Source organism: Oncorhynchus nerka, linkage group LG2 (assembly GCF_034236695.1).
Source record: "Oncorhynchus nerka isolate Pitt River linkage group LG2, Oner_Uvic_2.0, whole genome shotgun sequence".
Taxonomy (NCBI): Eukaryota; Metazoa; Chordata; class Actinopteri; order Salmoniformes; family Salmonidae; genus Oncorhynchus; species Oncorhynchus nerka.
Window position 1 is genome coordinate 67186573 of NC_088397.1, and position 24970 is coordinate 67211542.

The 24970-nt window shown below is 41.8% G+C and overlaps 1 protein-coding gene across 1 annotated transcript in view; it reads right to left on the reverse strand.

The window, feature by feature from the left end:
* Positions 1-782: 782 nt before the first annotated feature.
* LOC115140152 (E3 ubiquitin-protein ligase RAD18-like) overlaps positions 783-24970 on the reverse strand; it is a 119522-nt gene continuing 95334 nt past the window's right edge. The window contains exon 13 of the mRNA XM_029678309.2: positions 783-7047. Within this exon, the coding sequence (XP_029534169.2) occupies positions 6921-7047 (127 nt within the window). The 3' untranslated portion in view covers positions 783-6920. The remainder of the gene's footprint in view (positions 7048-24970) is intronic.

Here is a 24970-nt window from a genome sequence, read left to right on the forward strand (position 1 = left end):
GGTTCATGTACTTTGACGTGAAGCGGTCAAATTAGCGCTCTATTTTCGTTTTTGACCTTTAATCCCAGAAAAAAGGGCCTTAAATCAAAAAGTGCTGAGCCCTCGATGCCATTTTTCTGGGGCTAAGGAGGAGGACCCATGCCAAATCTTTCAGTCTCTTGAGGAGGAATAGGTGTTGTCGTGCCCTCTTCTCGACTGTCTTGGTGTGTTTGGACCATGATAGTTTGTTGGTGATGTGGACACCAACTTGAAGCTCGTAACTTGAACTTGAAGCTCATAACCTGCTCCACTACAGCCTCATCGATGAGAATGGAGGTGTGCTCGGTCCTCCTTTTTCTGTAGTCAACAATCATCTCCTTGTCTTGATCACGTTGAGGGAGAGGTTTTTATCCTGGCACCACACTGCGTGGTCTTTGAACTCCTCCCAATAGGCTGTCTCATCGTCGTTGGTGATCCTTGCCCTGAGCTTGTCTACTTTATTATCCAGAGACTGAACATTAGCGAGTAATATACTCGGAAGTGATGGATGGTGTGCATGCCTCCTGAGTCGGACTAGAAGTCCACTCCAAATACCTCTTCTCCGCTGGCGGTGTTTTGGAGCAGCCTCTGGAATAAGTTCAATTGCCCTGGGAGGTACGAACAAAGTATACAATTCGGAAAAGTCGTGTTCATGGTTGTAATGTTGGTGAGTTACCGCCACTCTGATATCCAAAAGTTTTTTTACGGCTGTATGTAATAACACAAAAAAATGTCTGGGCTAATAATGTAATAAATAACACACCTGGCCTTCTAATCTTTATTTGGCGATGCACAAGGCTGCAATATTCAGATAAATAGAAAGGCTCCGTGTTCATGGCTGCATGCTTAATATTAAAGTGGAATCCTGCAGTGTTGATTAACCATATTTGACCAGTGCTAGCCTAAAGATCTGGGCTCTGATAGCACATAGCTCAGGCTGCTAATATGCCTCTGGGGAATGCATTGCAATTCTGTGGCAATTAAATGGGAACTTTTCATCACTCTGTAGTCCGTACCACAGCACACCGCACACATATTCACCAGTCACTCACAGGATGTCTAAAGTTTAAACAGGCTGTCAAACTCTGCCCCTCGTCTCAGAATTAAGTTAGAACCGATTTTTAGTTTAGTATTTGACTGCCTGCTTCATGTATCATTAGGCATACTGCAGCATTTACAATATACCTCTGAAAATAAATGCAATTAGAAAGGAAGAAAATGTAATAACCCGTAAATGAACCGCATGAACATGGGTCAAATGCTTTTTCCCCATCTTAATTTCCCCATGATGGACAGGCTGAGCAATGGATGGGGTACTGAATGTGAGAAGAGCATCCCAGCGCTAAGGCAGACTGGGCCACTAAGGCAGGAACTCAATATAACCCCTCATACCAATGTTAATACAGTGTCTTTGTTTAGACTTGGCACATCTTATTCTGAAAGTTGGAAATGTAAAACTAGGCCCTGCTCTGTACTGTGTAAATGCTGCAATGCAGTAGTAATTGAATTGAGCCCATAATGTACTGCCAACCCAGCAGTGGAAGAGTTCAGCAGGGCAGACAGGGTGGTGTGGTGCGTGACTGGCTGTGTGTGAAGGAGAGTGGGATAAGCTGGCCCTGCCCGAGGGAGAAATTGCTCTGATCCCTGACTGTGACATTGAGATTTGACACCACTCTTTGGAGGCTGGTGGTCCCCATGAGGGTCTTAACTGGGACAACCCTACTGTCTTCTAGGATATTCTTGTACCTTGTGTTACAGGTTTTGGTTTTAGAGTTTGGTTCTATTTGGGGGTGAACGTGCCCTGATTGGAGTCACCCTCGTTGGTCAGGATGTTTTGCACCTGTCGCCTCAATAGTAAGTCATTAGTTTCACCTGTGCTGGCACAGGTGATATTTAATAGCTGCAGAGCCAATGCTCCAGGTGGCATGGGAGATGAACTCTCCCTCTTTAAAGCTGCACTATGTAACTTTTTGGGCGGCATGACCATATTAATATAGAAATGTGTTATAGATGTGGCATTCTCATTGAAAGCAAGATAAGAAGCAGTATTTGTTCTATGTGTGCTATTACTATGCTTCCCATTCGTAAGATTTGTTTTTGCGTCTTTTACTTTCGGTTTTGCACACCAACTTCAAACAGTTGAATACAATATTTTTGGTTATGGAAAAGATACTTAACAGCAGTTTAGATGGTACAATTATTATCTACATTATACTTGCTTTTTTTGTCACAAACTGAAATTAGGCAAACTTATATGGCAACCAGGAAATGGCTGTGTGATTTTTGCATAGTGGATCTAAGTTTGCTCTCCAGCGTGCGGGACGGAGGTAGGAAAACTGGGAAAGAGTGAGGAAGCAGTGTGCTGGGATGAGTACGTCACTTTAATATTGGGCCAGTGTCTGTATCTCTGTGCCGCAGTGAGGTGCCCCTGCCCGTCTTTGCTCAGTGTCCAGTCAGCCCCTGCAGTGAAGGGGCTAAGACGCCTCCCTGCTCTGGTCCAGTGACTGGAGCAACACCATGTCACAGTCCTGCCTTGCTCCAGCTATGTTGTTTTCATTTGAGGTCAGGTCTCCAAAGTGCTCCTGCTTTTTCACCCCTACATACAAAACCGGCAGGCCTCCTCCTTACAGTTCTCTCACTCTCTTTTGTTTTCATTCTGACCTTGACTACATATTGAATTATATTGGCCCGCTCTATGCTTTCAAACAAACCCAAAATCAGTTTGAGAGCTGTTTATACATAGGTGCTCAGCGTGAATTGCAAATGACAGGCAAATCCAACCCGTCTCAGCTCCAGCTAATCTGTGGCAGACAAACAGCAGGCCAGGCATGGGAGCAAACACCTGATGCAGGGATTGAGGGTCGGACAAACATCCAACAACTGAACAGGCACAGAGCTGGGGAAGGGCAAGGTGAATTACCAGAAGAATCATCCTGGTCTTTCACATAACTTTCCTCTTAAATTTGTAGTCCCTGGGGTCATTTGCACAGCTGCAATTTTAAGCACAATAGCAGAGCTCCTCCAGAGAACATCACACCTAACCCCTGCATATGTGTACCAGGGTTCTTTGTGCACAAGACGACCTGTATATTGAGTCCCCGGTGCACTGCTATCAGGGGTGTCATGCACAAAGTATGTGAGGAAGGGGGGGGTCTTTATTCTATAGCTAGAGGACTCCTGATATCTCCAAGTATACGTTGTCTAGTATTGTCCCTTTGCTACAGTTGAAGTTGGAAGTTTACATACCCCTTAGCCAAAAACATTTAAACTCATTTTTTCCCCAATTCCTGACACTTAATCCTCATAAAACATCCCTGTCTTAGGTCAGTTAGGATCACCACTTTATTTTAAGAATGTTAAATGTCAGAATAATATGAGAGAATGATTTATTTCAGCTTTTTTTTCTTTCATCACATACACTTAATTAGTATTTGGTAGCATTGCCTTTAAATTTTTAAACTTGGGCCAAACGTTTCGGGTAGCCTTCCACAAGCTTCCCACAATACGTTCAGTGAATTGTGGCCCATTCCTCTTGACAGAGCTGGTGTATCTGAGTCAGGTTTGTTGGCCTCCTTGCTCGCACACACTTTTTCAGTTCTCCCCACAAATGTTCTATGGGATTGAGGTCAGGGCTTTGTGATGGCCACTCCAATACCTTGACCGTAAGCCATTTTCCCACAACTTTGGAAGTATGCTTGGGGTCATTGTCCATTTCGAAGACCCATTTGCAACCAAGCTTGAACTTTCTGACTAATGGCTTGATGTTGCTTCAATATATCCACATAATTCTCTTTCCTCATGATGCCATCTATTTTGTGAAGTGCACCATTCCCTCCTGCAGCAAAGCACCACCACAACATGATGCTGCCACCCCCGTGCTTCACGGTTGGGATGGTGTTCTTCGGCTTGCAAGCCTCCCACTTTGTCCTCCAAACATAACGATGGTCATTATGGCCAAACAATTCTATTTCAGAGGACATTTCTCCAAAAAGTACGATCTTTTTCCCCATGTGCTGTTACAAACCGTAGTCTGTTTTTTTTATGGCGGTTTTGGAGCAGTGGCTTCTTCCTTGCTGAACGGCCTTTCAGGTTATGCCAATATAGGACTCATTTTACTGTGGATATAGATACTTTTGTACCTGTTTCCTCCAGCAGGTCTTGGATGATTTATTTGGATTTTCCCATGATGTCAGGCAAAGAGGCACTGAGTTTGAATGTAGACCTTGTAATACATTCACAGGTACACCTCCGATTGACTCAAATGATGTCAATTAGCCTATCAGAAGCTTCTATAGCCATGACATACTTTTCGGGAATTTTCCAAGCTGTTTTAAGGCACAGTTAACTTAGTGTATGTAAACTTCTGACCCATAGGAATTGTGATACAGGGAATTCTAAGTGAAATAATCTGTTTGTAAACAATTACTTGTGTCATGCACGAAGTAGATATCTTAACCAACTTGCCAAAATTATAGTTTGTTAACAAGAAATTTGTGGAGTGGTTGAAAAACGAGTTTTAATGACTCCAACGTAAGTGTATGTAAACTTCAGACTTCAACTGTATGTAGGGCCATCTACTTGAAGTGCTGTCTGTCTTCCCAGTAGCCTACTTGGTGTGTGATCTGCTGACTGCTCATAATTTGCAGATGATTGTTGACACATCAACTAGGATTAAGGGGCAGGGCAATTTGTGACTGTTGTTGTTTCCGTAATCAGTGGCAGTATTGGAGGAGGAATGGTATCTCCTCTCCTAGGCAATCAGCAATTACACTTAACAAAAATATAAACGCAACATGTAAAGTGTTGGTCCCATTTATCATGAGCTGAAATAAAAATCACAGAAATGTTTCATATGCACAAAAAAGTGTATTTCTCTCAAATGTGGTGCACAAATTTGTTTACATCTCTGTTAGTGAGCATTTCTCATTTGCCAAGATAATCCATCCACCAGACAGGTGTGAAATATCAAGAAACAAATTAAAAAGAATGATCATTATTACACAGTTGCACGTTGTGCTGGGGGACAATAAAAGGACAATCTAAAATGTGCAGTTTTAACACCACAGATGTCTCAAATTGAGGGAGCGTGCAATTGGCATGCTGACTGCAGGAATGTCCACCAGAGCTGTTGCCAGGGAATTGAATGTTAATTTCTCAACCATAAGCCTCCAATGTTGTTTTAGAGTATTTGGCCTCACAACCGCAGCCAACGAGTAACCACGCAAGCTGGACCTCCACATCCATTTCACTGGTCACCCCCAAAGCAAACTCCTCCTTTGGCCGCCTTTCCTTACAGTTCTCTCCTTTGTACTCCAGTATCTCTACTTGCACATTCATCTTATGCACATCTATCACTCCAGTGTTTAATTGCTAAATTGTAATTATTTCACCACTATGGCCCATTTATTGCCTTACCTCCCTAATCTTACTTAATTTGCACACGCTGTATATAGACTTTTCTATTGTGTTATTGACTGTACCTTTGTTTATTCCATGTGTAACTCTGTGTTTTTTGTGTCACACTGCTTTGCTCTATCTTGGCCAGGTCGCAGTTGTAAATGAGAACTTATTCTCAACTGGCCTACCTGGTTAAATAAAGGTGAAAAAATAAATATATATATTTCTGCAATGCAAGTAACCATTTAGCTGTACCGTTTACACCTTCTGTGGAGACCCATCCATTTAGAAAGATGAGACCAGTGGTGTAAAGTACTTAAGTAAAAATACTTTAAAGTACTGCTTAAGTATTTTTGGGGGTATCTGTACTTTACGAATTATATTTTAGGGCAGCTTTCCCTTTTACTTCACTACATTCCGAAAGAACATAATGTACTTTTTACTCCATAAATTTTCCCTGACACCCAAAAGTACTCGTTACATTTTGACAGGAAAATTGTCCAATTCATACACTTATCAAGATAACATACCTGGTCATCCCAACTGCATCTGATATGGCAGACACTTTAAACACAAATGCTTTGTTTGTATTATGTCTGAGTGTTGGAGTGTGCCCCTGGCTATCCGTCAATATTTTGATATTTTTTATTTTTATAAACAATTGTGCCGCCTTTATTTATTTATACTTAAGTACATTTTAGCAATTCCATTTACTTTTGATACTTAAGTATTTTTAAAACCAAATACTTTTAGACTTTTACTCAAGTTGTATTTTACTGGGTGACTTTTACTTGAGTTATTTTCTATTAAGGTATCTTTACTTTTACTCAAGTATGACCATTTAGTACTTTTTCCACCACTGGATGTGGCTGGGGTTTATAGAATTTCTTTCACATGGCCCATCAATTTAGACAAGTGTGTCTGGGTAAGCGTAATCTAATATTTATAAAATATTTTTTACTTTCTGTTTACCTGGATTTTTCCTTATCGTAGGCTACTACTTTAAGTCTTGATCTTTACTACACTACTCACTGTTTAGCACATGACCTCACATGTGAATCCTTAAAGAGATGGGTGGGGCTGGCTTAACAGGGTCTGAACAATGCTGAATGGGTATGGACAAAGGAGAGGTCTCCAGTAGGTACCAAAACATTCAAAGGTCCTTTTCTCGAAAGCGAGGTTAAAAATGTATCAAGTTTCAAAGCAGAATTACTTTCCCTTTGTTCCTCAAAAATGCAGTATATGATATACCATTTTGTAGCTCTGAGGCTCTACTTTTATCCAGTGTTAAAAAACATAATTTCACATATGTGCTCTTTATGGCAGAATGTTACAATTAGGTGAAATAAACTGGGTTATTCTCCACCAAGTTTCACCACTCAAAATGTATCTAATTGGTGGAACCACCAAGTTATAAAATGACAAATAAAATGTATTGCTTAACATGCTATACCCTGAAAATGTGCTTAAAGAAATTAGATAAAGGTGAAGGTGTTTAACAGAGTTCAGCTCGACTCCTTCCTGTCCTCTTCCCAGGTTTTCCGGGCTCGTTTTCCCAGGACAAGTGGCAGAGAAGAGTCTTCCTCCTTGGAGTAGGAAGCCCGTTTCCCACTCGAGGTGTTCTCCAAAACTCTGGGGAGAGAAATTCTCAGAAGTGAGTCTAGGGCCTTTCATCATATATCAAGCCCCAGGTCAAATCACATTATTAGAAAATAATAAAGTAGAACAATGCAGGACATCTATGGAGATATTCTCTCACAGACAAACTGAACAGCAACAGCTGTCTATGAGTCCTGGTTCATGTGGTTGTTCCGGGGGAAAGAACAGAAGAACATTATGGTTATATCTCCCATCCCTATGTGGTATCCCCACTAATGATATAGCTAGATTAAAGCACTCCTTGACAACAGTGTTTCCAGGGAAACTATGCTGATGTGTTGGTCATGGTGGTCAATGCAGTACAGTGCAGATCCAAATTGACTGTCTACGGTCACTGCAGATGGCTAATAACATAAAGGATCTGCTCTGTTCTCTTCTCACATTCCCTTGTGGCCACATACCCATGAATACAGACAGAAGGTCAACATGTGGAGGTCATGTCTCTGCAGAAGGTCACAGACCCCTCTACACTGTCAGGCTCAGTAGGGCCCTGTGGAGTGAATATAAAACATCACTACATGTAAAGCAGGGATGGGCAACTTTGATGGGAGTGGGGGCCACAGAAAAACGGAACTCATCCTGAGGGGCCGCAGTGGCTCATGGGTCTGCAGTACCCACATCCATACACCCCTCCTGCAATTCAACACATTTTGCCATGGGGCAGAGAGAAGATTTAGCCATTTTTTAACGGATTTCCTGCAATTCTACACATTTTGCCATAGGGTGGAGGAAAATGTTTGCAGTTTTTAATATGATAACTTTTGATCAATGGGCCCTATCCCAGTTGGTAATTCAACCATTCTTAATACAAGTTTAGATAGCCAGACGCTGGACTAACTTACCAATCTAAAATTGTTTTGCTGACATGGACTAATTGACTGACAGCTGATGCACAACCACATTTCGAAATTGCACCTTGTGTATTCAATTATTCTAACTCTTAACAGTAAGTTAATGGTCCGCAGTTGCCCATCCCTGACGTAGTGTCAGCCTGGCAGGGTGCTGCAGCTCAAACAGCACGGTCTCAATAAGAGCTATGGTAGCCCTTCAGGTCACCCTCCTAGGATTCTTTATTCTATTTCACCTTTATTTTAGCAGGGAGTCCAATTGAGACCAAGGCCTCTTTTTCAAGGGAGCCCTGCATGAACACAAAATATAAAATGTACAACATTCTAACAGACAACGTAATAATAGCATACAATACTACAATTAATTTAAGAAGCAAAACACATTCCTCAACAATGAGGTCCTCCATTATCAACTTGAACTGCCCTAAAGGCACCAGAACATCAAGGTGCAGAGAGCTCCGCAGATCATTCCATATACAGGGCGCATGCAGATATACCTAATTCCGTAGAGATCAACCGGACATCTAGAGTTACCCATCCCTGTGATCGGGTCTGCTGACACGTATGTCTGTAATTTAACAATGAAGTAAGGTATGGCGGAAGTTTGCAAAAGAGGGTTTTTATAAAGAAATAGAGAACAGTGCATTGATCTACAAGACTTAAGAGGGCCAGCCTACTTTCTGATACAGAATGGAGTGATGTGTACTGAAACTGTAGCCCATAAGAAAGTGCAGTGAGTGCACTGACAAACATCCAATGGTTTCAATACAGAGCAGGCAGCATTCATATAGACAATATCACCACAATCTATAACCGGGATGAATATCAACTGAATGTCTGTTTTTTTCGTTGCTATTTGCACCAGACGAGTAAAAAGAAGCCTTGAATGCACAGCAAAGTTGATAATGTGAAATTTCAACTTTGAAAAATATGACTAGAGACTCAACAAATACAACAAAGAGCTGCTGTTTTTATGAGTAAGTTCATGGTTGCATTGTTATTCAGCACTGTCAACACTTTGTTCAACAGTTTTCTAAGCCATAAATGTGCATTTCGATAAGTTTGCATTGTTATTATTAGCGGCTTGTGTCTTTTTTAATATCAAGGAATATTTCCCTTTCTCTAGTCATAGGAGTAAAAACATGAATTGGTGCATGAGGCAGAAGTAATGCAGTGCGACTTAGGCTCGCCATGAACTGGAAGACTGTGTCCCATTTTCTCAGCGGAGGGAGAGAGGAGGGATGGTAAGTCAGGTGGGAGGCAGCCTCACCACTGCTCTCTCCTCTGATTGACCATCAGATGCAGGCCATCAGATGCAGTCCAGTAAAAAAAGTCAACAAAAGATTATGCTCACTCAGCTGTGCCTCACAAGTATTACAACAAATGATCTAGTATCAGTGGGATCAAATACCTAAAATGTTGAAATATAAGTTCTAAATGGTATGAGAAGAACCACACTGGCAGAGAAATTCAAGCGTAGCCAATATGCAGTGAAAATGTATTGGGCCTATAGTCTCCTGCACAAACCTTATCGCTACAGAACAGTTTTATTTGGTTAATGTTGCATAGGCTTGTTTTTTTTGTTTAAAAGAGTGATAGATCTCTGCTTGCATTTTGACTCAGAAAAGGTTGGTGACCACTGCTATAAAGGAATACCATTTTAATTCTTAACTAACTCATCAATATGCTTCTTGAAAGATAGCTTTTCTTCAATCCAGATACCCAGATATTTATAAGCCGGGACACAAACAATGTGGGCACCATCCAAAGCACATATGCAGAAACCATCAGATACATTTTAAAGCATTTTGGAAAATAATACACAGTTGAAGTCAGAGGTTAGTCATTAAAACTTGTTTTTCAACCACTCCACAAGTTTCTTGTAACAAACTATAGTTTTGGCAAGTCGCTTAGGACATCTACTTTGTGCATAACACAAGTAAATTTCCAACAATTGTTTACAGACAGATGATTTAATTTATAGTTCACTGTATCACAATTCCAGTGGGTCAGAAGTTTACATACACTAAGTTGACTGTGCCTTTAAACAGCTTGGAAAAGTCCAGAAAACTATGTTCTGATAGGCTAATTGGCATCATTTTAATCAATTGGAGGTGTACCTGTGGATGTATTTCAATGCCTACCTTTAAACTCAGTGCCTCTTTGATTGACATCATGGGAAAATCAAAAGAAATCAGCCCAAAAAATGGTAGACCTCCACACGCCTGGTTCATCCTTGTGAGCAATTTCCAAACGCCTGAAGGTACCACATTTATCTGGGCAAACAATAGTACGCAAGTATAAACACCTGTCTACCTGGGAGTCTCGTGAGTGAAAACATCCGAAGTTCATCAAAGGTAAACAATTTAATTTGATTGCTTTTCTGATTTCCGTGACAAGGTTGCCTGCTGCTAGCAAGGCATAATGCTATGCTAGGCTATGATAAACTTACACAAATGCTTGTCTAGCGTTGGCTATAAAGCATATTTTGAAAATCTGAGATGACAGGGTGATTAACAAAAGGCTAAGCTATGTTCCAATATATTTCACTTGTGATTTTCATGAATATGAAGATTTTCTAGGAAGATTTATGTCCGTTGCGTTATGCTAATTAGTGTCAGATGATGACAACGGTCCCGTTCAACCTGTCACTACAGGTTAACTGACCTAAGACAGGGGATTTTTGCAAGGATTAAATGTCAGGAATTGTGAAACTGAGTTTAAATGTATTTGGCTAAGGTGTATGTAAAATTCCGACTTCAACTGTATACTTATTTGTCCCTGCATTAAGTACCAAGTCCAGTTCAACAAAGGCTTTCTGAAAACCATAAAAGTTCTGAAAGAGCCTTGTCAACAGAAGGGCCAACAGAATGCACTAAAGTATCATCCGCATACAAGGGGAGGTTACAATTTCTTACAGACAAGAACATATTGTTTATATAGATAGTACAAGTACAGGGCCCAACATTGACCACTGGGGGACAACTTTTCATAATATGAAGGAATCGTGATTTAACACCATCAGAAGAAACACATTGTGTCCTAGTTTTAAAACCAATTGCAGGCTGCCTGACCCAGGCAATTTACAATGTCATTTGTCACCAAAGAGGCAGCAGATATAGTGCTATGAATGGCCTGAAACCAGACCGATGGACACTAAGCTGAGGGTTTATTAAAGATTCAACATTTTTCGCTAAGCAAGGCAGTTTAGAGATCGGGTGAAAATGATTAATGTCAGAGGGGCACCACCTTGAGGAGAGGGAGCACATGAGGAGCCTTCCAGGCCCTAGGGATCACACCCGAGATACAGTCAGGTCCATAAATACTGGCGCCATTTAAAAAGATGACCAAAAATAAATACAAATACTGATCTATATTGTATGCTCAAAGAAATTAGGAAATAATATTATTTTATAATAATAAAATTGCTCAGGGAAATATATATTTTTAAATGGCGCCAGTATTTATGGACCTGAAATTTTTTGAATCTTTAATAAACACTCAGCTTAGTGTCCATATTTGCTATTAGCAAGTAATAAAACAAATCTCAAAAAGATGGGGTCAAAATTATTGGCATCCCTGTTGTCAATACTCTTTTTCAATAACCTTTTCTAAAATGTTTTATGAGATTGGAAAACACTTTGGGAGGGATCTTAGACCCTTCCTCCTTACAGAATCTTTCCATTCTTAATCTACTCGTATGAACTTCCTTCTTCAATTCAAACCACAGGTCCGGAGGCTAAGATGACCATTGCAAAACGTTGATTTTGTGGTCAATTAAACTTTTTTTTTTGTGGATTCTGATTAGTACTTGGGGTTATTGTATTGCAGGAAGATCCACTTGCGGCCAAGTGTCATCCTTCTGGCAGAGGCAACCAGGTTTTTGGCTAAATTGTCCTGGTAATTGGTAAAGTTCACAATGCCGTTGACCTTAACAATAGCCCCATAACAGCAATGATCCACCACCATATTTTACAGTAGGTATGAGGTACTTTTCTGCAAATGCTTCTGTTTTTCAACCGGTTTGCCTTCCAGCAAGACAATAACTCCAAGCACACATCAAAATCCACAAAGAAATGATTAATTGGCCACAAAATGTACATTTTGAAATGGCTATATCAGTCTGAACACAGGGGTGTCAATTTTGTACCCTACCATATTGAGAGAAAAAAATTATTACTAGTTAAACAAAATATTTTTCTAAGAGCAATTGTATTAGTATAAAATTATACAATGTGTGTACAAAACATTAAGAATACCTTCCTACAACTGAGTTGCACCCCCCCATCAATAAGGAATCATAGCTTTCACCTGGTCGGTCTTTGTCATGAAAAGAGCCGGTATTCATAGTCTTTTGTACACTCCAGGTATAATTTCCCAGTTTTTTGCCTACAATATGGCTCACCATTTTAATGATTTATTTTATAGTCATTTTTGCTATCTTTTTCATTTTTGCTTTACCAAGGGTGTCAATAATTTTGGACCCCACTATCTGTGCTCCAGGTATGAATTAAATGCCCCAACTGACGTCCAAGGCCTGCTGATTTCCTCTCTGAAATGATGAAATCTCTCAGTACTGTAGAAAGGTGTACTTCCGGCGCCGACAGAGAAGTCCGCCTCGCTTCGCGTTCCTAGGAAACTATACAGTATTTTGTTTTTTTACGTGTTATTTCTTACATTGGTACCCCAGGTAATCGTAGGTTTTATTACATACTGTCGGGAGGAACTATTGGATATAAGAGCAACGTCAACTCACCATCATTACGACCAGGAATACGACTTTCCAGAAGCGGATCCTCTGTTTTGCCCACCACCCAGGACAATGGATCGGATCCCAGCCGGCGAACCACAACAACGATGCCGTAAAAGGGACAGACGAAGAGGTCTTCTGGTCAGGCTCCGAAGACGGGCACATTGTGCACTGCTCCCGAGCATATTACTCGCTAATGTCCATTCTCTTGACAACAAGGTAGATGAAATCCGAGCAAGGGTAGCATTCCAGAGAGACATAAGAGACTAACGTTCTTTGCTTCACGGAAACATGGCTCACTCAAGACACGCTATCGGAGTCGGTACAGCCAGCTGGTCTCTTCATGCATCGCGCCGACAGAAAAAAGCGTCATTCTGGTAAGAAGAAGGGCGGGGGGGTATGCCTTATGATCAACGAGACGTGGTGTGATCATAACAACATACAGCAACTCAAGTCCTTCTGTTCACCAGACTCAGAATTCCTCACAATCATATGTCGACCGCATTATCTACCAAGAGAATTCTCTTCGATTATAATCACAGCCGCATATATTCTCCACAAGCAGACACATCGACGGCCCTGAACGAACTTCATTTGACTCTATGTAAATTGGATACAACATATATCCTGAGGCTGCATTCATTGTAGCTGGCGATTTTAACAAGGCTAATCTGAAAACAAGACTCCCTAAATGATATCAGCATATCGATTGTGCAACCAGGGCTGGTAAAACCCTGGATCATTGTTATTCTAACTTCTGCGACGCATATAAGGCCCTCCCCCGCCCTCCTTTCGGAAAAGTTGACCACGACTCCATTTTGTTGCTCCCAGCCTAAAGACAGAAACTAAAACGGGAAGCTCCCGCGCTCAGCTCTGTTCAACGCTGGTTCGACCAATCTGATTCCACGCTTCAAGATAGCTTTGATCAAGTAGACTGGGATATGTTCCGCATTGTGTCAAACAACAACATTGACGAATACGCTGATTCAGTGAGCGAGTTTATTAGCAAGTGCATCGGCGATGTCATACCCACAGCAACTATTAAAACATTCCCAAACCAGAAACCGTGGATTGATGGCAGCATTCGCACGAAACTGAAAGTGCGAACCACTGCTTTTAATCAGGGCAAGGTGACTGGAAACATGACCAAATACAAACAGCATAGCTATTCCCTCCGCAAGGCAATCAAACAAGCTAAGCATCAGTGTAGAGTCGCAATTCAAGACACAAGAGGTATGTGGCAGGGTTTACAGTCAATCACGGATTACAAAAAGAAAACCAGCCCCATCGCGGACCAGGATGTCTTGCTCCCAGACAGACGAAACAACTTTTCCCTTTGAGGACAATACAGTGCCACTGACAGGGCCCGCTACCAATACCTGCGGGCTCTCTTGCACTGCAGCCGACATGAGTAAAACATTTAAATGTGTTAACACTCACATGGCTGCAGGCCCAGACGGCATCCTCAGAGCATGCGCAGAACAGCTGGCTGGTGTGTTTACAGACATATTCAATCAATCCTTATCCCAGTCTGCTGTTCCCACATGCTTCAAGATGGCCACCATTGTTAATGTTCCCAAGAAAGATAAGGTAACTGAGCTAAACGACTCCCGCCCCGTAGCACTCACTTCCGTCATCATGAAGTGCTTTGAGAGACTAGTCAATCACCATATCACCTCCACCCTACATAACACCCTAGACCGACTCCAATTTGCTTACAGCCCCAATAGGTCCACAGACGACGCAATCGCAACCACACTGCCCTAACCCATCTGGACAAGAGGAATACCTATGTGAGAATGCTGTTCATCGACTACAACTCAGCATTTAACACCATAGTACCCTCCAAAGTCGTCATCAAGCTCGAGACCCTGGGTCTTGACCCTGTGCAACTGGGTACTGTACTTCCTGACGGGCCGCCCCGAGGTGGTGAGGGTAGGTAACAACATCTCCACCCTGCTGATCCTCAACACTGGGGCCCCACAAGGGTGCGTTCTGAGCCCTCTCCTGTACTCCGTGTTCACCCACGACTGCATGGCCATGCACACCTCCAACTCAATCATCAAGTTTGCAGACAACCCTACAGTGGTAGGCTTGATTACCAACAACGACGAGACGGCCTACAGGGAAGAGGTGAGGGCCCTCGGAGTGTGGTGTCAGGAAAATAACCTCACACTCAACGTCAACAAAACAAAGGAGATGATCGTGGACTTCAGAAACAGCAGAGGGAGCACCCCCCTATCCACATCGACGGGACCGTAGTGGAGAGGGTAGTAAGTTTTAAGTTCCTCGGCGTACACATCACGGACAAACTGAATTGGTCCACCCACACAGACAGCGTGGTGAAGAAGGAGCAGCAGCGCATCGTTAACCGCTGAAGAAATTTGGCTTGTCACCAAAAGCACTCAAACTTTTAGATGCACAATCTAGAGCATCCTGTCAGGCTGTATCACCGCCTGGTACGACAACTGCTCCGCCCACAACCGTAAGGCTCTCCAGAGGGTAGTGAGGTCTGCACAACGCATCACCGGGGGAAAACTACCTGCCCTCCAGGACACCTACACCACCCGGTGCCACAGGAAGGCCATAAAGATCATCAAGGACAACAACCACCCGAGCCACTGCCTGTTCACCCCGCTATCATCCAGAAGGTGAGGTCAGTACAGGTGCATCAAAGCAGGGACCGAGACTGAAAAACAGCTTCTATCTCAAGGCCATCAGACTGTTAAACAGCCACCACTAACATTGAGTGGCTGCTGCTAACATACTGACTCAACTCCAGCCACTTTAATAATGTAAACATTTATGAAAAATGTATCACTAGCCACTTTAAACAATGCCACTTCATATAATGTTTACCTACCCTACGTTACTCATCTCATATGTATATACTGTACTCTATACCATCTACTGCATCTTGCCATCTTGATGTAATACATGTATCACTAGCCACTTTAAACAATGCCACTTTTATATGTTTACATACCATACATTACTCATCTCATATGTACATACTGTACTCGATACCATCTACTGCATCTTGCCTATGCCGGTCTGTACCATCACTCATTCATATATTTTTATATACATATTCTTCATTCCTCTACACTTGTGTGTATAAGGTAGTTGTTGTGAAATTGTTAGGTTAGATTACTCGTTGGTTATTACTGCATTGTCGGAACTAGAAGAACAAGCATTTTGCTACACTCGCATTAACATCTGCTAACCATGTGTATGTGACAAATAAAATTTGATTTGATTTTGATTCATAGACGACGCGCATTTCCTATTGCTTTCTCCTGAAATTTCTAACCTCTTTCTCTCTTTTCTTCTCACTCTCTCTATATGTCTGCTTGGCCACCAATTGCCAGGGTGACACAAAGAAACCTGAGAAACAGTCACACGATGTTCTCTCAGAGAAAAAGTGCATCAAAATTAATTAACACCAAGGGTAAGCTGGTTTTCGGGTCGACAATCTGCCCAAATCATTTTCCACCATCTCCATTTCATGTGGAATAACTGGAACAGACTGGCTAAGTAGCCCCGAGACATGGGAAAATTAAGGGAGCAGTATATAAGAATTCTCTATGGCTTGAGGTTCACTCTACTTTGGCCAGCGCATGGCCAACAAGTCACACAGCCAATTATCACATCGAGCTTTGTCTGCTTGGCATCCTCGCTAGGCAGCAGAATGGATGTGCCCTGCTAATCAATGGCACCACAGAAGAGAAGTTATTATGTGCTTCCCTCCCTCTCACAGCAAATGTGTTAGAATGAAAGAGGACACTTGCCAGGAAAAAATCTAATTAATAGTTCATTTTGATTGCTGCCTAGTTATTCCATTTTTATAAGCCATCTCCAATTAAACAAATTTGTAATCTTATACACCAACACAAACACACTAGAGTCGACAGAGAGGGTGTCAGGCCCTGACCTTAGTATTCTTGGTTTTCTTTATTATTTTGGATAGGTCAGGGTGTGACATGGGTATGTGTTTTTGTACTGTCTTTGGGTTTTGTATGTTTATGGGGTTGTTTACTATCTAGGTGTTTTGTATGTCTATGGTTGCCTAGATTGGTTCTCAATCAGAGGCAGCTGTTTATCGTTGTCTCTGATTGGGAACCATATTTAGGCAGCCATATTCTTTGGGAAATTTGTGGGTTATTGTCTATGTGTTAGTTGCCTGTGTCTGCACTTATCATATATAGCTTCACGTTCGTTTTGTTGGTTTTTAAGTTTGTTTAAGTGTTCTTCGTCTTATTAAAGAAGATGTATTCATCTCACGCTGCGCCTTGGTCTCCTCCATTCAACGAACGTGACAGAGGGTTGACGTGCTTCTAGCTCTTAGGATACTTTGCAGTAATTTTTTTTTTTTATGTATTACAGTTGAAGTCGGAAGTTTTACATACACTTAGGTTGGAGTCATTTTTCAACCACCCCACAAATTTCTTGTTAACAAATTATAGTTTTGGCAGGTTGGTTAGGACATCTACTTTGTGTATGACACAAGTCATTTTTCTAACAATTGTTTACAGAAAGATTATTTCACTTGTAATTCACTCGATCACAATTCCAGTGGGTCAGAGGTTTTCATACACTAAGTTGACTGTGCCTTTAAACAGCTTGGAAAATTCCAGAAAATTATGTCATGGCTTTAGACGCTTCTGATAGGCTAATTGACCTAATTTGAGTCAATTGGAGGCATCCCTGTGGATGTATTATTTCAAGGCCTACCTTCAAACTCAGTGCCTCTTTGCTTGACATCATGGGAAAATCAAAAGAAATCAGTCAAGACATCAGAAAAAATATTGTAGACCTCCACAAGTCATCATTGGGAGCAATTTACAAACGCCTGAAGGTACCACGTTCATCTGTACTCTGACGTAGAAGTCCGTCACTGGCCGCGGGTAGCATTTGTTACTTTAACGCACGCACACATTCATCACTCCTCCGTTATCAGATAAGTTAACAATGTGGGTCGACACACAAGTTAACTTCTCTGTCTTAGTACATACATTTCACACTTATGTCAGTGTTCATATTTAATATAAGCAATATTTATTATACTTATCAATGTTGTGGATGAGAGTGTTTGTTTGTTCTGTTCCTCTCTCTGTCCATATCTGTAGCTTCCGGGTATGCTGGATAAGGACCCGAGCTAAGGGAATTGGGCTGACTTTGTAGTGCCTGTCCCAAATGGCTCATTAATGTAAATGAGAATATTGAAAGACACTGTCAGTAGTGATGTAATTCTGTAAATGTTAGGTTGTGATTTTGTTTCACAAACGTGTTGCAATGTATATACTTTAGTATGTTTAGTTAAATGGAAAATGTAGGTTTGTATAGGTAATTGCTTAATTAATTAGAGTTCATTGTTCTGAGGGGAGGGGCTAGCCCTACAAAATGAGCCTCTCTTTCAGTTCATGGAGAGGGATTTTGGATTGAGCTGTGGATGGGGTTGCATTGTTTTTAGCTGGCCCATACGGTATATGTTTGATGGCAGTAAAGTTGTTTTTGTTCCGGAATCACTTTGTATATAAACACCCTTGCACAGAAGAACTTTTGCGGCTCCACCATCTTTTTATTTTGATAGAGGTTAGGTTTTCCAGTATAGCCTTCTGGCCTAATCTACGTGCCATGTACAAACAATAGTACGCATGTATAAACACCACGGGACCACGCAGCCATCATACCGCTCAGGAAGGAGACGCGTTCTGTCTCCTAGAGATGAATGTACTTTTGTGCGAAAAGTGCAAATCAATCCCAGAACAACGGCAAAGGACCTTGTGAAGATTCTGGAGGAAGAAAAGTATCTATATCCACAGTAAAAACGAGTCCTATATCGACATAATCTGAAATGCCGCTCAGTAAGGAAGAAGACACTGCTCCAAAACCGCCATAAAAAAAAGCCAGACTACAGTTTGCAACTGCACATGGGGAAAAAGATCGTACTTTTTGGAGAAATGTTCTTTGGTCTGATGAAACTAAAATAAAACTGTTTGGCCATAATGACCATTGTTATGTTTGGAGGAAAAGGGGAGGCTTGCAAGCCAAAGAACACCATCCCAACCGTGAAGCACAGGGGTGGCAGCATCGTGTTGTGGTGGTGCTTTGCTGCAGGACGGACTGGTGCACTTCACAAAATAGATGGCTTCATGAGGATGGAAAATTCTGTGGATATATTGAGGCATCATCTCAAGCAATCAGTCAGGAAGTTAAAGCTTGGTCGCAAATGGGTCTTCCAAATGGACAAGAAATAAAATAAAAGCTGAAATAAATAATTCTCTCCTACTATTCTGACATTTCACATTCTTAAAATAAAGTGGTGATCCTTCTGACCTAAAACAGTGAATTTTTACTCGTTTTAAAAGTCAGGAATTGTGAAAAACAGAGTTTAACTTCTTCGAGATAGGGGGCGCTCTTTTAATTTTTGGATAAAAAACGTTCCCGTTTTAAACAAGATATTTTGTCACGAAAAGATGCTCGACTATGCATGTAATTGACAGCTTTGGAAAGAAAAAACTTGTTTCCAAAACTGCAAAGATATTATCTGTGAGTGCCCCAGAACAAATGCTACAGGCGAAACCAAGATGAAATTTCATACAGGAAATGGTCCAGATTTTGAATGCCCTGTGTTCCAATGTCTCCTTATATGGCTGTGAATGCGCCAGGAATGAGCCTGCACTTTCTGTCGTTTCCCCAAGGTGTCTGCAGCATTGTGACGTATTTGTAGGCATATCATTGGAAGATTGACCATAAGAGACTACATTTACCAGGTGTCCGCCCGGTGTCCTCCGTCGAAATTATTGCATAATCTCCAGGTCCATGCGCGTTCCATTTTCTTCAGAGGAGAATGTCAACTGCCACAAATTATTTATCATCGATAGATATGTGAAAAACACCTTGAGGCTTGATTCTAAACAACGTTTGCCATGTTTCTGTCGATATTATGGAGTTAATTTGGAAAAAAGTTTGCGTTGTAATGACTTAATTTTCGGTTTTTTTCTTACCCAAACGTGATGAACAAAACGGAGCGATTTGTCCTACACAAATAATATTTTTGGAAAAACTGAACATTTGCTATCTTTTTTAAAATTTTATTTATTTTACCTTTATTTTACTAGGCAAGTCAGTTAAGAACAAATTCTTATTTTCAATGACGGCCTAGGAACAGTGGGTTAACTGCCTGTTCAGGGGCAGAACGACAGAACAACCTTGTCAGCTTGGGGATTTGAACTTGCAACCTTCCGGTTACTAGTCCAACGCTCTAACCACTAGGCTACCCTGCCGCCTACCCTGCTGCTTTTCTTGTTTTTGTGAAAATGTTGCATGCTGAATAATGCTAGGCTTAATGCTATGCTAGCTATCAATACTCTTACACAAATGCTTGTTTAGCTATGGTTCAAAAGCATATTTTGAAAATCTTAGATGACAGTGTTGTTAACAAAAGGCTAAGCTTAAGAGCTAATATATTTATTTCATTTCATTTGCGATTTCCATGAATAGTTAACGTTGCGTTATGGTAATGAGCTTGAGGCTATAAATAGGATCCCGGATACGGGATTGCTCATCGCAACAGGTTAAATGTATTTGTACATAAACTTCCAACTTCAACTGTACATAATTTTCTTGTTTTATTAAATAATAATAATGGTGGCACGTGTACAATGTGAGGCTCAGCGGCTACCCAGATTTTGTGAATTAGCAGTAATTCTTTGTTTATTCACTCAGTACAGCCTGACGTACACTCTATATAGCCGACAAGAACTCCTGGATATTAGAACAACATGCACAAAGAGAGTTTTTGAAATCTTACGACTTCCACTGGAGATCGCGAAGACGCCCCGAGACTAAAACATCGCAGAGAGGAAGTGTCCGGAGGCGGCGTTGAGATCGTAAACAAAGGCGATGAAAGCAAAGTGGCCTACAGGCTAGGCAAATGCTAACCTCACATCGGCTTTCACTACCTAGCCTTTTCCTCGCTAACGTCCGGTCACTTGTGAACAAAATGGATGAAATACGACTAAGAATCATCTCACAAAAAAAGGATTATGGATTGCAGCGTCATGATTTTCACAGAAATGTGGCTAAACAACAGCATACCCGACAACGCTATTGGGCAAGAGGGGCGTAACGTCTTCAGGGCTGATCGTACGGCAGAGAACTCTGATAAGACCAGAGGAGATGGTCTGTGCATTTATGTAAACAAAGCATTATGTACAGACAGGAACATAACCGGGAGTTACTGCTCAACCAATTTGGAGTACTTGATGATTAGGTGCAGGCCTTTCTACTTGCCTCGGGAGCTTACGTCCATTGTTGTTACTGCAGCCTATATACCTCCGGATGCTAACGCTAAACTAGCAATGAAAGAACTGCAGGTTGCTATTAGCAAACAGCACATCCTGGTGGTGCTTTTATTGTTGCAGGGGATTTTACTCAAATCTGATTTTTTTTCTCTCCAAAATTCCATGTCTCCTGCCCACCAGAGGAGACAATACACTAGAACACGTGTATACCAACATTCCGGAGGCTTACAAAGCCATTCCCCTCCCCCCTGGGACAATCTGATCACCTTTCCCTGTTCCTACTCCCCAAGTATTTATACCTCATTAAACACGTGAAACCATCAGTGAGGACAGTCAAAGTGTGTCCAGAGGGATCAGACTCATTACTACAGCACCAGTTTCAACATCAGACTGGAGATTGTTTGCCACTCAGGCCACCCTTGACTCCCATACGGACATTGAAACATATGCTTCTTCCGTTCTGGATTACAACATCGGCATCAACAATGTCACCACCCATAAACTAATAACAACCTTCCCCAACCAGAAGCCTTGGATGAACAGAGAGGTCGGACTACTGCTAAAGGCACGCAACGCTGCTTTCAGATCCGGCGATGCGGAAGTCTACAGCTCATCCAGGGCCAACCTGAAAAAGGGTATCAAGATGGCTAAACATGACCACAAAGTGCGGATTGAAGAGCACTTAAACAACAACTCCGACCCTCGATGCATGTGGTAGGGCATCCAAGTCATCACAGACTACCGGTCAAAAAACACTACCCCCACAGCCAGCGACGTCTCCATCGCCGTCGAGTTAAACAGGTTCTATGCTCACTTCGACAGGGACAACAAAGTGTTAAGGGAATTTTTATCAATGACTAATTATGTATACATTTCAATCAGGACTGACTAATCAGAATACTATTATGTTACTGTATATGTACTAATCAGAATACTATTATTTCTGTTTTTAATTTTCCTTTTACTGTACTGTATATAATGTGTGTAAATATAATCAAGAATTAGAACAATGACTGTCTGTACCATGGTAGAAATGAATGAACTTATAGCCAGACTGGCTAGAAGGCTTATCTATACCAGCTGTCCTAGGCTCAGTCATATATCATCTTAATAGGGAGAGAAGATGTGAGAACCATGCAGCCATTGTACTAGAGCGGAGATGACACGGGCTGGTACTGAAACTAATGATGTCATTTTAAGTTTATAACCTGTGGTAAAATGTGTAAGGAGCAGTACACTCGTGAATAAAAGCTGCTGGTTGACTTTAAGACTGGGCTCTGTCCATTTTATACAAATAAGGGTTATACAAATCCTTATGAATTGACAGTGTTTGATTTTAATTGGGTATTAAAACAGAGGCATTTAATTCCTGCAACACAAAGATCCAGCCGTCAAAAAACAAACAAGGGATTTGCCACCAAGTACTAAGTCATGTTTTGCAGAGGGGTCAAATACGTATTTCCCTCAATAAAATGCAAATCAATTTATAACATTTTTGACATGCGTTTTTCTGGATTCTTTTGTTGTTATTCTGTCTCTCACTATTCAAATAAACCTACCATTAAAATTATAGACTGATCATTTCTTTGTCAGTGGGAAAACGTACAAAATCAGCAGGGGATCAAATACTTTTTTCCTTCACTGTATGTGAGAATGCTGTTGATAAACTTTAGCTCAGCATTCAATACAGGCATTCCTTCTAGGCTGGTCACCAAACTACATGACCTACGGATCAGCCCCTCTCTCTGTGACTGGACTTTGGACTTCCTAACCAACAGACCCCAGTCTGTCAGGTTTGACAACTTCACCTCCTCAACCCTGAACCTGAACACCGGTGTGCCACAGGACTACGTGCTGAGCCCCTTCCTGTACTCCCTCTTCACTTACGACTGCGTTCCTGTACACGGTTCCAACATCATTGTCAAGTTCGCAGACAACACCACGGTGGTAGGCCTGATCAGCGACAATGATGAGTCAGCCTACAGGGAGGAGGTCAAGCACCTGGCTGCATGGTGCGCTGACAACAACCTGGCCCTCAATGCAAAGAAAACCAAGGAGCTCATTGTGGATTACAGGAAGTCTAAAAGCTGCAGCCACACCCCAGATCTCATTGATGACACTGAGGTGGAGCGTATGCCCAGCTTCAAATTCCAGGGTGTCTACATCTCTGAGGACCTCTCCTGGACCCACAATACCTCAAAGCTGGTCAAAAAGGCACAGCAGCGCCTGTACTTTTGAGGAGGCTGAAGAAGGCTCGCCGGTCTACCAAGATCCTGGTGAACTTTTACCGCTGCACGGTCGAGAGCATTCTGACTAACTGTGCCACAGTGTGGTTTGGCAGATGCTCCGTGTCCAACCGAAAGGCCCTGCAACAGATGGTGAAAACTGCCCAGCACATCACTGGTGCCCAGCTCCCTGCCATCGTAGACCTACAGCGCAAGCGGTGTCTGCGTATGGCACGCGACTTCATCTGCGACCCTTCGCTTCGGGGGTGGTGTCAGAGGAAGGGCCTAAAAATTGTCAAAGACCCCAGACACCCCAGTCATAGACTGTTCTCTCTACTATCGCATGGCAAGCGGTACCGGAGTGCCAAGTCTAGGACAAAAAGGCTTCTCAACAGTTTTTACCCCCAAGCCATAAGACTCCTGAACAGATAATCAAATGGCTACCCGGACTATTTGCATTGTGTTCCCCCCCAACCCCTCTTTTACGCTGCTGCTACTCTCTGTTTATCATATATGCACAGTCACTTTAACTATACATTCATGTACATACTACCTCAATTGGGCCGACCAAACAGTGCTCCCACACATTGGCTAACAGGGCTATCTGCATTGTGTCCCGCCCCCTCAAGCCGATACCACGACAGCTCTCAAAGAAGTTCACTGGACTTTATGCAAACATGAAAACACATATCCTGAGGCAACATTTATTGTAGCTGGGGATTTTAACAAACCAAATTTGAGAAAAAGGCTGCCGAAGATCTATCAACACATTGACTGTAGTACTCGCACTGCTAAAACTCTCGACCACTGCTACTCCAACTTCCGGGATGCCCACAAGGTCCTCCTTTCGGCAAATCTGACCACGACTCCATTTCTCCATCACTAACTCAGAGAGGCTGCTGCCTACATAGAGACTCATATCACTGGCCACTTTAATAAATTGATCATTAGTAACTTTAAACAATGCCACTTTAAAAATTTTAACATATCATACATTACTCATCTTATATGTATATACTGTACGTTATACCATCTATTGCACCATGCTTGTTCCTCCCTTTAGATTTGTGTCTATTAGGTAGTTGTTGGGGTTATTGTTAGATTACTTGTTAGATATTACTGCATTGTCAGAACTAGAAGCACAAGCATTTCGCTACACCCGCATTAACATACCTTAAGGGAACATTTTGACATTTGCCATATGGTTAGTGAGAAAGTCCATATTGCAAATGTACGGTCCCTTACCAGACGTCCGAAAACGTTTGTAAAATTTGCGGGCGGCGTCGTGCCGTGCGGCAGGGCCGGATCTACCGGGAAGTCATCAAACGAACTCTCTCGGACATTCGGTTTCCGTTTGATAAAATAATCCAATTTTGGTCATTTTTCCGCTGTCCCGATAAATCCCACAAGAGGGCGAATGGAATCATATTGCAAATGTACAAAACATCACGAATCGTGACGTGGCCTTATCTCCAAAACGGAAAAGACTTTGAAGACGAAACTTGGTGAGCGTAGGTTTGGCATAATGGGCAGTTGGCCCCGAACAAGATGGCGTCTAGGCCTCAACGGTTTTTGAGTTATGGCCATTTTTCTGGGATTAAAGGTCCAAAATGATAATAGAGCAATAATTTTTCCGCTTCACGTCAAAGTCAAGGAGCCTCCGGTGTCAATAAAAAGAGAACCAGCCATTTATCTATCGTCATTTAAGAGAAATCGTACAATGTCAAATTGGTGATGTTCAAAAATAGTTTTTTTTAAACATTT